At 54.8% G+C, this 14321-nt stretch overlaps 1 protein-coding gene across 4 annotated transcripts in view; it reads right to left on the reverse strand.

Moving 5' to 3' along the window:
• Positions 1 to 14321, reverse strand: part of MYH11 (myosin heavy chain 11) — a 122181-nt gene that overhangs the window by 14387 nt on the left and 93473 nt on the right. For all 4 annotated transcript variants that reach the window (XM_027043175.2, XM_053213668.1, XM_027043178.2 and 1 more), the window contains 12 exons: positions 13984 to 14092; positions 11639 to 11770; positions 11341 to 11547; positions 10283 to 10420; positions 9050 to 9173; positions 8525 to 8696; positions 6728 to 6940; positions 5095 to 5239; positions 2456 to 2662; positions 962 to 1066; positions 721 to 873; positions 246 to 494 (listed from right to left, as the gene is read on the reverse strand). In XM_027043175.2, coding sequence (XP_026898976.2) covers positions 246 to 494; positions 721 to 873; positions 962 to 1066; positions 2456 to 2662; positions 5095 to 5239; positions 6728 to 6940; positions 8525 to 8696; positions 9050 to 9173; positions 10283 to 10420; positions 11341 to 11547; positions 11639 to 11770; positions 13984 to 14092 — 1954 coding nt within the window. The remainder of the gene's footprint in view (positions 1 to 245; positions 495 to 720; positions 874 to 961; positions 1067 to 2455; positions 2663 to 5094; positions 5240 to 6727; positions 6941 to 8524; positions 8697 to 9049; positions 9174 to 10282; positions 10421 to 11340; positions 11548 to 11638; positions 11771 to 13983; positions 14093 to 14321) is intronic.

A 14321-nucleotide genomic window follows, 5' to 3' on the forward strand; every position in this document is an offset into this window, starting at 1 on the left:
ACTAAGGCATCCCTGGGGTCGCAGGTGGCCCTGGTGCTGGGGATATCTGGAAGTCACGTCCAAGAGCCAGTGCTCTCCTCACTCTGACCTAGGAGCCCCGATGCTTCATGGTCACCCAAGGCAAGCTAGCTTTCCTTGGGAGGATGGGTGGGAGACACATACATGGCAGCCACACCAGCTGCTTCAAAGACCCTCCTGCCCCAGGCCGTGTCCGTGAACAGAGCCGACGGCCCTCCAGCCCCTACCTGATCAAACTTCTTCTGCTTCTTTTCCAGGTTGGACACCAGTTGCCGCTGGTTGTCCAAATCGACGACCAGGTCGTCCAGCTCCTGCTGAAGCCTGTTCTTGGTCTTTTCCAGTTTGTCATAAGCAGCTGCCTTCTCTTCGTACTGCTGGGTGAGGCCTTCGATTTCCTTCTGGAACCGCTTCTTGCCCTCTTCCAAGGCCTCCACGGTGCTGGCAAAGTCCTGTAGCTTCTTCTTCGAATCGGAGAGCTAAAATGACAGTGTCCGGGTTGGGGTAGAAGGAGGGCCAATGAGCAAGTCCCATCCCTGACTCCACCCTGAGAAGAGACCACCTTCTCCTCCTGGAGGAAATTCAACAGCAGGGGGAGCCAGTGAGCCAAACAAAATGGCGCCAACACTCAACCACAGCCTCTCCGAGCTCCTGAGCTACCCTTCAAGGCTTACACCTAGAAAGGCAAGGACACACGGCCAGCACCTGGATGTTCAGAGTTGAGATGTGGCGCTCCAGGTTCTGCTTGGCGTCTATCTCCTCATCCAGCTGGTCCTGCAGGCTGTTCCTCTCGTCCTCCAGCTGGCGCAACTTGGTGGACACATTGAGTTTCTGCCGGGTTTCTTCTTGAAGCAGCTCCTACGAAATGCCATGTGGAAGTCTCAGGGAGCCACCCCCAGGAAGTCCACACCCCAGCTCCCTCTGAATCACGTGGCAGAATACCCACCTGGGTGTCCTGGAGCTGGGACCCAAGGGATGCCACATCCTTGGCCAGTTTTATGGCCTTCCCCTCAGCCTCGTTGAGCATCCCTGTGACACTCTCCACTTCATTCTGAGGGTGCCAAGAGACTGTGGTTAGAGCCCTCTAGAACAGGATCCTTATTAAGTAAGAGAAGGTCTCTCGACTCACATGATAGGCCTCGTTGTATTCACTGATTAAGAAATAGCCATGGGCTATGGGGCCTGATCATGGTAACCCCATGGCCCCCAAGGGAAGTGTAGCACCTATAAGTTGGGAGGCCTGGCTCTAAGAACCTCTTTGAGCCCCAGACTGTATTGGCTTGTTCCTGATCCTACTAAATGGACCCCGAATCCTTGCCAAGGTTGGCAAAAATGAAGCAGCAGGTTAGAGAGTCTAGACAACTCGCCTGCTCCCTGAAGTTGGAGGGGGATGCAGATGGCACCTTTACTTCCAAAGGCCCTGTTCCCACCACCCTCTTCCTCGCCTCTACTCTTTGCCCTTTCATTGACCTTCATGCCCCAACCAGAGATGCAGACACTAAGGGTAAGAAGCCCTCTACTGAGGTATCAGTCAACCGTCCACCCTCTCCCCCTTACGAGGAGAACGTAAATAATCTTGACTCTACGTCTCCAGGACACTGCCTGTGTTAACGGTAGCAGAACCCCTGCTCTCAACGGCATGTGGAAAGAAATCCTACTTAATGCTCCCCCTGCCCTCTGGTCCCAGGCTATAAGCACACTGACTTATCAAAAGTCTGCCTGGATCCCATGAATGGACGTCAGGCCAAGTGTCTAAGTCAAAGCTAACTAAGACCAAAGACCGAGAGACCTTGTCACTGCTCAGGTCAAAACCCATCAATGACAACTTGTCACGCGGAATAAAGATGAATGTACATAGAATAGGGCCTCGAAGGCCCTGTGTCATCTGGCCACAACCTACCTCCCTCGTCCCATCTTGTACCATGTTTCCCCTGCCAGCTCAGCTTTCTGGCGTCACTTATGTGGTCTCTCCTGATTTCCCACTAACCACTGGGCCCTTGCACATGCTGTCCCCTCTGCCTGGTAGACTTCTACTTATCTCAGATGATACCTCCTTCTTTGGGAAGCCTTTCCCAACTCCTCCTCCCGCCGGCCAGACCCCGTTACGTACAGTGTCATTTTACACTCACTCATGGAATTTTAAACGCCTTTCCCTCCACTAGGTCAGAGTTCTATGGGGGCAGGGAATGTGTCTTTCTTGCTGATGTATCTCAGGGTCAAACATGGTGCATGGTCTACAGCAAATACTCATACACTTGCTGAAGGAGCAGAAGAAGGCCTTTCAAGAGTGAATTGAGGAGGGAGAAGCCCTCCTCTCCTCGAGGGACCTTACAAGAGGGAACCAACTTGCCCTGCAGCCAAAGACTTCAGTTAGCCGGGGAGAGCTTCGTCCCCCCCCCAGGGATGGCTCCAAGGGCCGCTGGCCGTGCAGGCCGCTCACCTGCAGCTTGTGGACCTTGTCATTGAGCTCGGCCCGGGCCCGCTCCCCATCGCTGCACTTGGACTGCAGTTCCTGGAGCTGCACCTCCAGCTTCTTCTTCTTGTGCTCCACCTCCTGCTTCGCCTGGTTCAGGACCCGCAGCTCCCCGGCCAGGTCTGCGTTCTCTTTCTCCAGCGTCTGCTTGTTCTTGTCTAGGTTGGCCTTGGCCTGGCCGGGGAAGCACAGGGCAGGGAAGGCATTACAGCTGTGGCCAGGAAAGCGGGTTAAGAACCTAACTCTGTCACTGGTGGATCTTCCTCCTTCCCTTCCCCGCCGGTCAGGGAGGTGCAGGGACCCGTGCCTGTCCCCTCTGGGGAGAAACGCAGCAGCGTGGGGGACACACGGTCACAGTGAGACATTTTGCATTCTTTTCTGCTAAAGCTCAAAGGTTGCAAACCAGCATTCCACAAGCTACATCCAACCTGTCGTCATGTCCCGATAGACCTATTCTTTGTTGCCAACATTTAATAAAGAAAAAATAAAACTGTATTCCAGCGTCATTTTAAAAAAATGTAGTGTTGTGGGGCGCCTGGGTGGGTCAGTCGGTTAAGCTTCCGACTCTTGGTTTCTTTCGGCTAAGATGCTGATCTCGTGGTTAGGGAGTTCGAGCCCCACATCCGGCTCCGCGCTGACAGCTGAGAGCCTGCTGGGGATTCTCACTCTCTCTCTCTTTCTCAAAATAAATTTAAAAATTTTTTAAAATAAAAAATCTAGTGTTCTCTATCATGACAGGTGGTGGTTACACAAATGCATACGTTTGTCGAAATTAGTTGAACTATACAGTTAAAACTGATGAGTCTTACTGCACAGACCTCAATAATTCTGATTTTCAAAAAACAAGCTAGGAGCGTCTGGATGGCTCAGTCACTTAAGTGTCCAATTCTAGATTTCGGCTCGGGTCACGATCTCACATTTCAGGGGATTGAGCCCCGCCTTGGGCTCTGGGCTAATAGCACGGAGCCTGCTAGGGATGCTCTCTCTGCCCCTTCCTATCTCTATCTCTCCATCTCTAAACAAACAAAAAAACCCAAGCTAAACACAAACATCCTCAGTGGGGAAGAAGTGAGAGCTTTTCCCCTAGGATCAGGAACAAGAAGGGTCTCACTCTCACCACATTTACTCAGCATAGCACCGTAAGAGAAAATGTATGTTGTGTAGTGACAATTAGCAAATCTTATTTGTCCAAAGAAGTGACACAGTGTTCAACGTTAGTATTCAGCTCCCACTTAACAAGAGTCCTTTTACTCACCTGGAAGGTGCGGGGGGGCTCAGTCTTGCCCTGCACTTTTCAGACACTGGGCCTAAGACCCCCCCTGTAGAAGGGTGGAAGACGGGGCCCGGACATCTGCATTTTAACAAAGGCCCCAGATGAAATGAAATGAACTCGTGTCTGGAAAGCATTGGAACAGTATCAGGCACATGGTCAGTGCTACCTAAGGGACTGTTGCCACTGTTCTCTTGTACAGGAAAATTGGAGCTTCTTCTAGAAGAGGCGGAAAGGTCCTCAGTAAATCCCTTCAGGGAAGAAGAGTGACCTTGGCTGGCGAGAGAAACAAACCCAAACTGCCCACAATGTTTAGGTAATGCTGTGCCCATTTAGTCTAGCTTGGGGGGGGCAGATATCTAGAAAGGGCAGGGATCGGGGGAGCCATAGTGCTGAGGGGGATGCAATCAGATCTTTAGGGACACCATCCGGATGTCGCAAGCTAAACAGCTCACCCCTGGGAAGGAAACACAAGGAAATTCTCCCAAGGGAGAAGAAGTTTTGGGTGTGAAGCATTCAGACTCGGGCTACTTAACTGCCTCGAATCCCGCACACCCCAGACAGCCAAGCACGAGGGAAAAGAACGACTAAATCCAGTCATTCTCAAACTCTGCCGGAGAGCGAGCTGTTTTCCTCCAACCTGCGGGGAAATTAAGACGGAAAGAATGTTCTCCATCTTAGGCGACCCAGAAGTTGTTCTCAACTGTGGCTAAGCAACGGGGGCGGAGGGCAGGGTGTTGTAGACCCTGCCCTGGAGTGGGCAGGAGGTAGGCAGGCAGCTGCACTGCCTGGGTTCAAATCATGGCTTTGTCACTAGCTGTGTGACCTTGGGTGAGTCTCCTCACCTCTAGACACTCTTTTTTGGTTGTTGTTTAATGTTTATTTTTGAGAGAGAAAGAGACAGAGCATGAGTGGAGGAGGGGCAGAGAGAGAGGGAGACACAGAATCCGAAGCAGGCTCCAGGCTGTGAGCTGTCAGCACAGAGCCTGACATGGGGCTTGAACCCACGAACCATGAAATCACGACCTGAGCTAAAGTTGGATGCTCAACCGACTGAGCCACCCAGGCGCCCCCACCTCTAGACACTCTTGGCCTCAGTTCCTTCGTGTGTAAAATGGGCTCGAGTACCTACGTCATAGGTGGATGTGAGGATTAACGGATACGTGCACGGCGCACCCTGAATAAATGCTGGCTGCCACCACTGTCATGAGGCTCTTGTGTGGTGTAGGATTCGTCTCAGCACACACCCTGATACGTGGTTATGTGAAGCTGTTGGCATGATGCTGTCTCACACGCGCGCACACACACACACACACACACATGAATCACCACTTACCCTCTTGAACTGCTCCAACTGCTCGGTGAGTTCCTCCACCGCCTGCGTGTGCTTCTGTCTCATCTCCTGGACCTGCGCCTCGTGGGACCGGGTCTCCTCGTCCAGGGCCTTCTTCAGCACCGTCACCTCTTGTTCCCTCTTGGCCCTGGGCAGGAAGAACACGGTGGATGGCAGTCGGCCGGAAACGGGTTCACCTCCGACAGTGCCATGCAAAGCAACAAGAGATCTCCGGGGACCCAGAGCTGAAGTCCCCATCATCAGCCCTCCCTGGCTGTGTGACCTCGGCTGAGTCCCCTAACCTCTCTGGACCGGGCATTTCCTCAGCGGCAAAGTAAAGAGCATGTCACCTGCCCAGAAACTCTCAAGGCCAGCACAAAAATACACCAAAGGCCAATACACTCTCAAGGCCAGCAAATAAATACACAGAATACTCAAAATCGTGTTGAAAGAACATCTGTGAATTACAAAATGTTCCTCAAATAATGTTAGCTCTTACTTATTGAGCTTACTTATTATATGCCAGGCCTTGACCTAACTTCTTTTTTTTTTTTTTAATGTTTATTTATTTTTGAGAGAGACAGGAAGCACAAGGGGGCGGGGGACAGAGAGAGAGGGAGACAGAGAATCCGAAGCAGGCTCCAGGCTCCGAGCTGTCAGCACAGAGCCCAACACGAGGCTGGAACTCACAAACGGCAAGATCATGACCTGAGTGGAAGTTGGACGCTCAACCAACTGAGCCACCTGGGTGCCCTGACCTAAGTTCTTTATAGACATCATCTCGTATAATCTTCAGAGTGACCCTTAGAGGGAGATACATTAATTTTTCCAGTTTACAGAGGAGAAATCTAAGGCCAAGAGATTCTTAGCCCGTGTTGGTACATCCACTGTGTCATAGAGCCAGAATCTGAACCCAAATGATCTGGCTTTGAGCTCGTGCATTTGAAGACTGCACCAAGGGCTTTTCTGTGTCATTGGCCAGGTGGGAAGGGGGCAGAAAGCTGCTGGCTTCTAGGCCCAGGTGACAGGTGTGGCACAAAACCTGAAGTGCGGGACATCAACCTCAGAGTTAGCACAGCACCTGATAAAGGATGCACTCAAATGCCATTTGCATGTTTGTTGAATGAATAAGTGACCTACTTTCATTGAACTCAGCATTCATTATCCAACAAGTGATCTGTTTCTGTTCTGGGTTTTTTGGTTTCTTTGTTTTGGGGTGTTTTTGTTGTTGTTGTTGCTGGTGTCTGTTAGCCCCTACCAAATCTTAAGGACAAATCCAACAAATGTTATTTTAAAAAAGTATCACAGCGGTGCCTGGGTGGCTCAGTTGGTTGAGCTTCGGACTCCTGATTTTGGCTCAGGTCATGATCTCCCAGCTCGTGAGTACGAGACCTGCATCGAGCTCCACACTCACAGTGCAGAGCCTGCTTGGGATTCCCTCTCTCTCTCTCTCTCTCTCTCTGTGCCCCTCCCCTGCTCTCGCACTCTCTCTCAAAATAAATAAATAAACAAAAAAACCCAAGGCGGTAACCGTAGGGCCCAAGGAACCCTGTCATTCAGGATCCGCTCTGGGTTTGCCCCTGTTCCACCTGATGCACGCGGCGGGGCGGGGGCGGCTCTGCGGCTGGTCTCCCACCTGAGCTCCTGCTGGGTGGCCGTGCTGTCCAGCGTGTCCTCCAGCTCCGTCTTGAGCGCCTCCAGCTCCTCCCCCAGGTCCCGCTTCTGCTTCTCGGCCTTGTTTCTCGCGGCCCGTTCTGAGTCCAAGTCCTCCTGCAGGTCTGAGATGTGACTCTCCAGCTCCCGGATCTTCTTGAGAGCGTTGTTCTTCTGAGCGATTTCATCGTCCAGCCTGCCAGCGACAGACCAGCATGGTGAAGGCCCTGGGGTCTCTGGCCCCCGAGATCTCACGGCGTGGCCAAAAATTGTTTCCAGGGACCAGATAACCCTGTTCCTTGGATATCAAAAGCATGTTCCCCCCCATGTCCCCGAGACACGGTGGACCCCTTCCTGCTAGGTTGGACTGCGTGCACATTAGGACTCGTCTGAGGTCCACAAACAGTGGTGTGTGTGTGTGTGTGTGTGTGTGTGTGTGTGTGTGCAGAGCATGGCCCCAGACTAGCAAGGCACCTAGTACACAGCAGGTGCTTAACAGATGCTTTGTAAACATCGGACAATTATTTCTCCCTAGCAACTACTCGTTTTCCTTTCTCCTCTTTGCTCTAACAGTGGCTGAGTGCCTGCTCCCTGCGAAGCACGTGACCAGGTATTGCTCGGGGAGGTATTTAAACCAGGGCCCCCAGTGTTGGGGAGGCAGCAACCGTGGGTCAAGGTGGGACGGGAGAAGCCTCGTCCAAATGGCCGGGAGCACGTGAGGACTTTCGTGGAAGGCAGCTCCCTCCTGACGCACGGTGGAGCCGGGCTCTTGTTTTGCCGTGGTGGATGGAAAGGGAAAAGCGTGAAGAGAGGGCACAGAGGCAAGATTGCACAGGGCAGGGGGGAGGTGAGATGGTAGTGAGCTTGGGAATGGGGAGCAGTTAAGAGAGAAAGCTAGATGGTCGGCTGGGTCCGGCTGTACGTGGCGGTGGGGGGACGGGGGGGGGGGGCCTCTGAGCACCAGGCTAAGGAAGCCGGCCTTCCCTGCACAAGCCAGCACGGGTCTTCGCCCCAGGTGATGTTTGCGGTTCATCGCCCTCGCGCCCTCCGCAGCCCACGCTGGAAGAGATAGACCTGGCCAGGGGATCAGTGAGAAAGTTCTGGGGCTTTCACCCCAGCCCCGCCTCCACAAGACTGTGTGACAATCACGCGTTCCTTCACGTCCCCAAGCACGGCTTCCTGCTCAGTGACGTGGAGATCACAGCAGCGTACCGGCCAGGTGTGAAAGAACATACCGTCTGGAAAGAGCCCGGCACGCAGCGAACAGGAAACCAACCCTTAGCTGGGGCTGCAAGATTCCCAGTGTGAGGCATGAACCCAGCCAGGAGCTGGGAGAAGGGCAAACAGGGAATGGGGTCGCCACCCCTTCCAAAGGACTGGCGGGATCTGGGGGCTGCTGCAGCCCGGGGGCGGGAGGAGAGCGGTGGGCAAAAGTCGGGGGAGACGGGCGTTCGCGGCAAGGGCCCTACGAGGGAGGGGCAGGAGGCTCATCCCGGCCTCGGACATGCCGGTGGAATGGACTCCATGGGCAACTAGAGATGACAGAGGCCTGGAGGTCTGAGGGGCAGACGCGGCGGGAGGAGGGGACACACAGAGACAGGATGGGCTTGGCGGGGACAGAAGAAAGTCAGTGGCACCGTTGTGGAAGTACAAGCAGGGCAGGGGAGGCACCCGGGAGGACGGAGGCCTGCCTGGAGGAGGAGGAAGACGGGGCCCACTGTGGCCCCCCGGGACACATGAACACAGGACGTCAGGATGCACCCCCCGCAGGCCAGGCTACCTGCTCAGGGCGGCCTGCAGCTCCTCCTCCTTCTTGGCCAGCTGCATCTTGAGCTCCGCGATCTGTGCCTGCAGGTCCGCTATCTGCTCGTGGAAGTCACTGGCCTCGCCCTCGAGCTTCCTCTTCAGCTTCTCCAGCTCCTGCCGGCTCTTCTCCTCCTTCTTCAGCCGCACTGTGACAAAGCCAGGGGCCCCCTCAGGAGGCGGCAGCTACCAGACAGGCGCCCGGAGGACAAGCCTTTCTGCTCGGGCAGTTCGCACGCGCACACACACACACACACACACGCACGCACGCACGCACGCATGCACCCGGCCCTACAGGTAACTGTCACGGCCCAGACTGCTATCTTGTAGCAAGAAAGTCAGTGCTGATGAAAAGCGCCTTGACGATTACTGGCGTATTGGCCGCGGGAGCCTGGGGAGGGTTGTACCTCTCCTGAAACAACGTGCCACACTCAGATCTGCTCTCTGATCTTCCCAGCTTTACCACGTCCATTTGAAACCCTGTTGGGGGTGGCTGGGTTACCTTCCAGTTCTGAAATCATAGATTCGTGCTTGTTTTTTAGCTTGGTAAGGTTCTTGGCCTTTTCCTCCTCTTCTGCAAGATTTGTGGTTAAGTCACTAATCCTCTCTTCGAGGAGTTTTCGCTCCTTTTTGGGAAAAGAAAGAGAAAAATCGGCGGCTTTTTTTGTTTCTCTTCTGCAAGACGGGCCTTTCACTTTTAGTAATTTCCAGATCAACAGTTGGCAGGGAACCCCCCATGAATACCAAGTGCCACGTCGAGGTTTAAAATGATAAAGAGAAGTTCCTTAACAGTAATTCCCTATAACCCAGTCACTTCTCATCTCGTGGGACCTCTGCCCCGCCTACTTCATGTTCCAGGCAGGCGTGCCCTCTTCCCTTATGAGCACATGTCAGCTGTTCTCTGCCACAGGGACTTTGCACAGATAGGACTATCTGTTGAGCTGTTCCTCCACTCCCCTTCCAGCCTCTCTTCATTTGTCAGGTTCCCACTTAGATGCCGCTTCCTCCAGGAAGCCTTCCCTGAATGCCTGGTCTCCATCCCTCAGTGCTGTATTTTTACAATATGATGAACCTCCTTCAGAAGCCTGACTGTGATGGTCATTAATGGTTAGGTGTATGATTATCTATTTTCTGCCTCACTAGAGTATGAGCCCTGCCAGGGCAGCGCCCTCCTTCACCATATAGGCCCTGCGCCCAAAACAGGGCCTGGCTCATGGCAGGTGGTCAGCTGACATCTAGCTCAAAGAACTAAAGGGAGCCCAAACTCGGTGGGACTGGGGAGTGGTTATTGCCTAGGGGGGGCCTGCACACTGCAGTTTACATGAGGACTTTTGGGCACTGCAAGTCCCCATCCCAGAAAGCCCTCAGTCCCAGACGAAGCAGGACAGCCGGTCACCCTATTACGGACTGGAAGCAGTCCACGAGAATGAGGGAGAGGCCCCCAAGAGTCAGGCACACATGGCTGCCTTTGCACACCCAGGGGGGCTCCACTGGCACGGAGTTTCTGAGACCTGGTGCTGGTGGGACCACCGGGGACCCCGTCCATGGCCCGCCGGTATCTGGATGGCAGTCCAGCCTCCCTCTGGAGCCGCCTTTGGCAGCCGCCTCCCTCTGCCAAAGCCAGAGCCCTCTGCGTGGCCTCCGGCGTCTTGTATTTGGCCCGAAGGGGCAAGTATCCGGAGCCCTCGGCCCCCGCGGAGCCTGCCGTGTTAACGCAGACGCTGGCCCCACTCACTTTGGACAGCTTGTTGTTCTGATCATCCATGACCAGAATATCGTCCTCCAGTTTCTTGATCTTGGCCTCGGCCGTGACCTTCTCGAGCTGTAACTTCTGCCTCGCAGCTTCCTCCTCCTCCAGCTGCTCCTCCAGGTCCTTGGTGGGGGAAGGGGAAAAAAAAAATCACAGCCTCGCTCACCCTAGAGTCCCTTCCTCAGAGCTCTGGGGACTGACCCACCCAGAGGCTGGGCCTCCTCGCCCCTGTGCTCTGCGGTCTCCTTTTACTGGAAATACAAGTTTTGGGAAACCACTTGGCTTCACGGGGCCTCAGTTTTTCCCGTTCGTCAAACGGGAACAGTAGATACGGTGGCCGTTTCAAACTATGTCCACAAATTCTTTGGTCCTCTCCCCTTCAGCGTGGGCCGGACTTAGCAATGTGGTTCCAACAGATAAAATCGGGAAGAAGCCACGGAGTGTAACGCCCGACATTAGGCTCTACGAGGCACCGTGCTCTCCTCTCCTCTTCCCTCTCCGGATGCACCCCTCCTTGCAGGGGAGCCAGCCGCTCTGCAGTGAGGACCCTCCGGCAGCCCCAGGGAGCAGCCCCCAGGTGAGGGACGGAAGCCTCCTGCTGACAGCCACGGAGTGAGCCTCGTGGACGGAGGGACGGGGGTGGGGGTGGGGGGGTTCTCCAGCCCTGGGCTCCCGTCCCAAGTGCAGCCTCGTGACAGACCCTGAGCCAGAACCTGCCGGCCGGGCCGCTCGTAGACCCCCGACCCTGTGACACAACGGCTGCTAAGTTCTGGGGGGCTTCCTCCCGCAGCGATGGCTAACTGATGCGCCTGCCCCTCACGTGGGGTTGTGCCTGAAAAGGTTTTCATGGGCGGAGTGCCGGGCGGAAGAGAGTGGGGGGGCCTGCCTTCAAGTCCCCACCCTGGCCGTGTGGCCTGGGGCAGACGGCCATTCCTCTCCAACCCCCGGTCCCCACACCCGGCCAACGGGGACCCGCAGGACCCTGCGATGAGGGCCAAGCGATTCGGACACCCCTGCCGCGGGCGGCCCCCGCGGGGCCTTACCAGCATCTGCTGGGCCATCTTCTTCTTCTCGGCCTGCAGCTGTTGGCCCCGGTCTTCCTCCTCCTCCAGGCGGGCCTCCATCTCGTGCAGGATCTCCTCCAGCTCCTGCTTCTTAGCCGCCAGGCGCACCCGCATCTCCTCGGCCTCGGCGTACAGCTCCGTCTCGGCCTGCAGCTGCTCCTGGAGCAGGCTCTTCTCCTCGGCCAGCTGCCCGCGGGGAGAAGGCAGGCGGCGGCTGAGCCCCGTGGGGGCGCGCCTGGCCGGCCGCCCGCAGCCCCAGCCGCGCCCCGCCCGCTACCTGCGTGTGCCTCTGCTCCAGCTCCTTGAGCTCGCTCTCCGCCTTCTTCTGCAGCTCCTTGGTCTTCTGCAGCTCGTCCTCCTTGGCCTGCATCTCCTCCTCCTGCCGCGTCACCTGCAGCAGCGGCTTCACCTGCGCGCACGCGGGCACGTGTGAGCTGAGCTCAGCACACGAGGGACGGGCTCCCGTCGCGACCGATATCACGCTCCGCCACCAGGGGCGGGCGTACCCTGGCCCGCACCCCCCCCCCCCCGGGGGGACCCCCGGGAACTCCCGGGGACCCCGGCAACACCTAGCGCGCAGAGGTCGGGGACGCCGCCGCATGTTCTAGAACGCACGGGGACGACCGCCAGAACACAAGACGGTCCATCCCCGGACACCCACGGCGCCGAGGCTGGGAAACGGTCAACTAGGGCAACCGAGAAAGGCGCCGAGCGTCAAGGAAAAAGTCTCCCCTTCTCCCATGCAGTCCCTGCCCAGAGAGCGTTACTGCGGACAAACCAACATGTTTCCTTCCGAGGGGAAAACGAGAAAAAAGAAAAAAAATCTCCCACATCCTACCTCCCCATCAAGGTCGTTACGGGCGTTATCGGCACTTCCCGTCAGCCTTTTACCAAATACACCCGAGATCATGCTGCCCAATTTTATATGCTGCTTCCATTACTTTAAACTGTAAGGTGGTTATTATTATTATTATTATTATTATTACCCCATGCCGTTCTATCATCTTGACAACTTTCTTTTCTGATAGCTGTCATTTTTGTCGAACAGAAGTGGTGAGGGGCGCCTAGGTAGCTTAGTCAGTTAAGTGTGCAACTCTTGATATGGGCTCAGGTCATGATCTCATGGTTTGTGGTTTCGAGCCCCACGTTGGGCTCTTCACTGACAGTGTGGAGCCGGCTTGGGATTCTGTGTCTCCCTCTCTCTCTGCCCCTCCCCCACGGGAGCTCTGTCTCTCTCTCTCTCTCTCTCTCTTAAAAATAAACATTAAAAAAAAAAAAGTGGTGAGACAGGACATCCCTGTATCGTTCCTGACCTTAGGGGAAAGCTCTCAGGTTTTCTCCATCAAGTATGATGTTCACGGCGGGTTTTTCATATAAGGCCTTTATTATGTTGAGGTATGTTCCCTCCAACCCTACTTTGTCGAGGGTTTTTAGACAGCCATCATTTTTAAGAGTTAAAAATATTCTATTAAATTAATGAGTCTGCTGGGGTTGGACACTGGCATTTTGCTATTTTAAAGTTTCTTTTTAAAATTTATTTATTTATTTTGAGAGAGACAGAGACAGCATGAGTGGGGGAGGGGCAGAGAGAGAGGGAGAATCCCAAGCAGGCCCTGCACTCTCAGCACAGAGCCTGATGTGGGACTCGAACCCACAAAACTGTGAGATTATGACATGGGCTGAAAGCAAGAATAGGATGCTTAACCAACAGCGCCACCCGGGTGCCCTGACATTTTGCTATTTTAACAAGGCCATAACAAATACCCTGAATTTCTGGTTTTCTTTATTTCAGATGGCTTCCTTAGGACAGTGTTTCACAAGTCAGGTCAATGAAGATGAACCTTTCCAAGAAGAAGCTTCCCCTTCCTGTTCTTCCCTAGGCTGACTCCTGACTCCTTGTGTTCAAGCCCTCACCTGGCCCCAGGGAATCCCCTGTTGTGTAGACTCTGGCTCCTTCCCTCCACTTATCCCATTTCACCTTTAGGTATTTATTTCCGTGTTTATCTGCTCCCTGTCTGCTCGCCCACTCAACTAGAACATTCATGAGACCAGAGCCCATGATGTCTCTTCCCCCCACGGTACCCCCAACACCTCGCACATGCCTGGAACACAATGGGAGCCCGATCAATATTGCTCGACGAAAAAGCTTTGTGCCAATTTTCTCACTCAAGGGCACGTAAGAGGAGGCTGTGTCTGTCACACACTGTCTGTCACCACTTGGCACAACCGTTCATGACAGCTAGTGACCCGGCAAGAACAAGTTTTGTCCCCAGAGGAGCACACAGTGGATACCCCAACAAGGATCTCCAGGGAAGGATCTCCAGGGGAAGGGTGCTTTGTGAAAAAGCCAGTCCCCACGATGACATATCGGAGGACTCCATTTATGTAACGTTCTAGAAATGGCCACATCACGGTAACGGAAAACGGAGGAGCGGTGACGGGACAATGGCGGGGAAGTGGGTGTGGCCATAAATGAGCCACGCGAGGGGGTCCCTGCGGTGATGGAAATGCTCTGGATCACAGCCAAGGTCATTCAAGGTCAACAGCCCCGCTTCGGGAGCATCTGGAGGGGACAGCCCGAGCGGAGCGTCCCCAGAGCGGGGCGGGGAGCGGAGCACTCACTTTGGTGAAGAGCCTCCACCACTGCCAATTCCTCAGCTTGAGGTAGGCCGCGCAGTTCCTCTGAATCACCTTCATGGCTGTCAGCTGTTGCTGCCGCTTGGCGAAGGCCCTGGGGAGACGGAAGGGGACGTCGTGAGGAGCCCTGGGGGGCCCGGCACCCGCCTCCCCGTGTTGTCCACGGGGTCCTGTCCCACAGCATCCTGAAAGCAAGACGCATCTGCTGGGCATGTGGTTTTGTGACTCGTGTGGGGACATCCCCCCATTCTCTCCAGCTCAGGTTCTTTATATTCTTTATATTCTTTATATATGTGTATGTTTGTTCATTTTTGAGAGAGTCT

Source organism: Acinonyx jubatus, chromosome E3 (genome assembly GCF_027475565.1).
Source record: "Acinonyx jubatus isolate Ajub_Pintada_27869175 chromosome E3, VMU_Ajub_asm_v1.0, whole genome shotgun sequence".
NCBI classification, from domain to species: Eukaryota; Metazoa; Chordata; class Mammalia; order Carnivora; family Felidae; genus Acinonyx; species Acinonyx jubatus.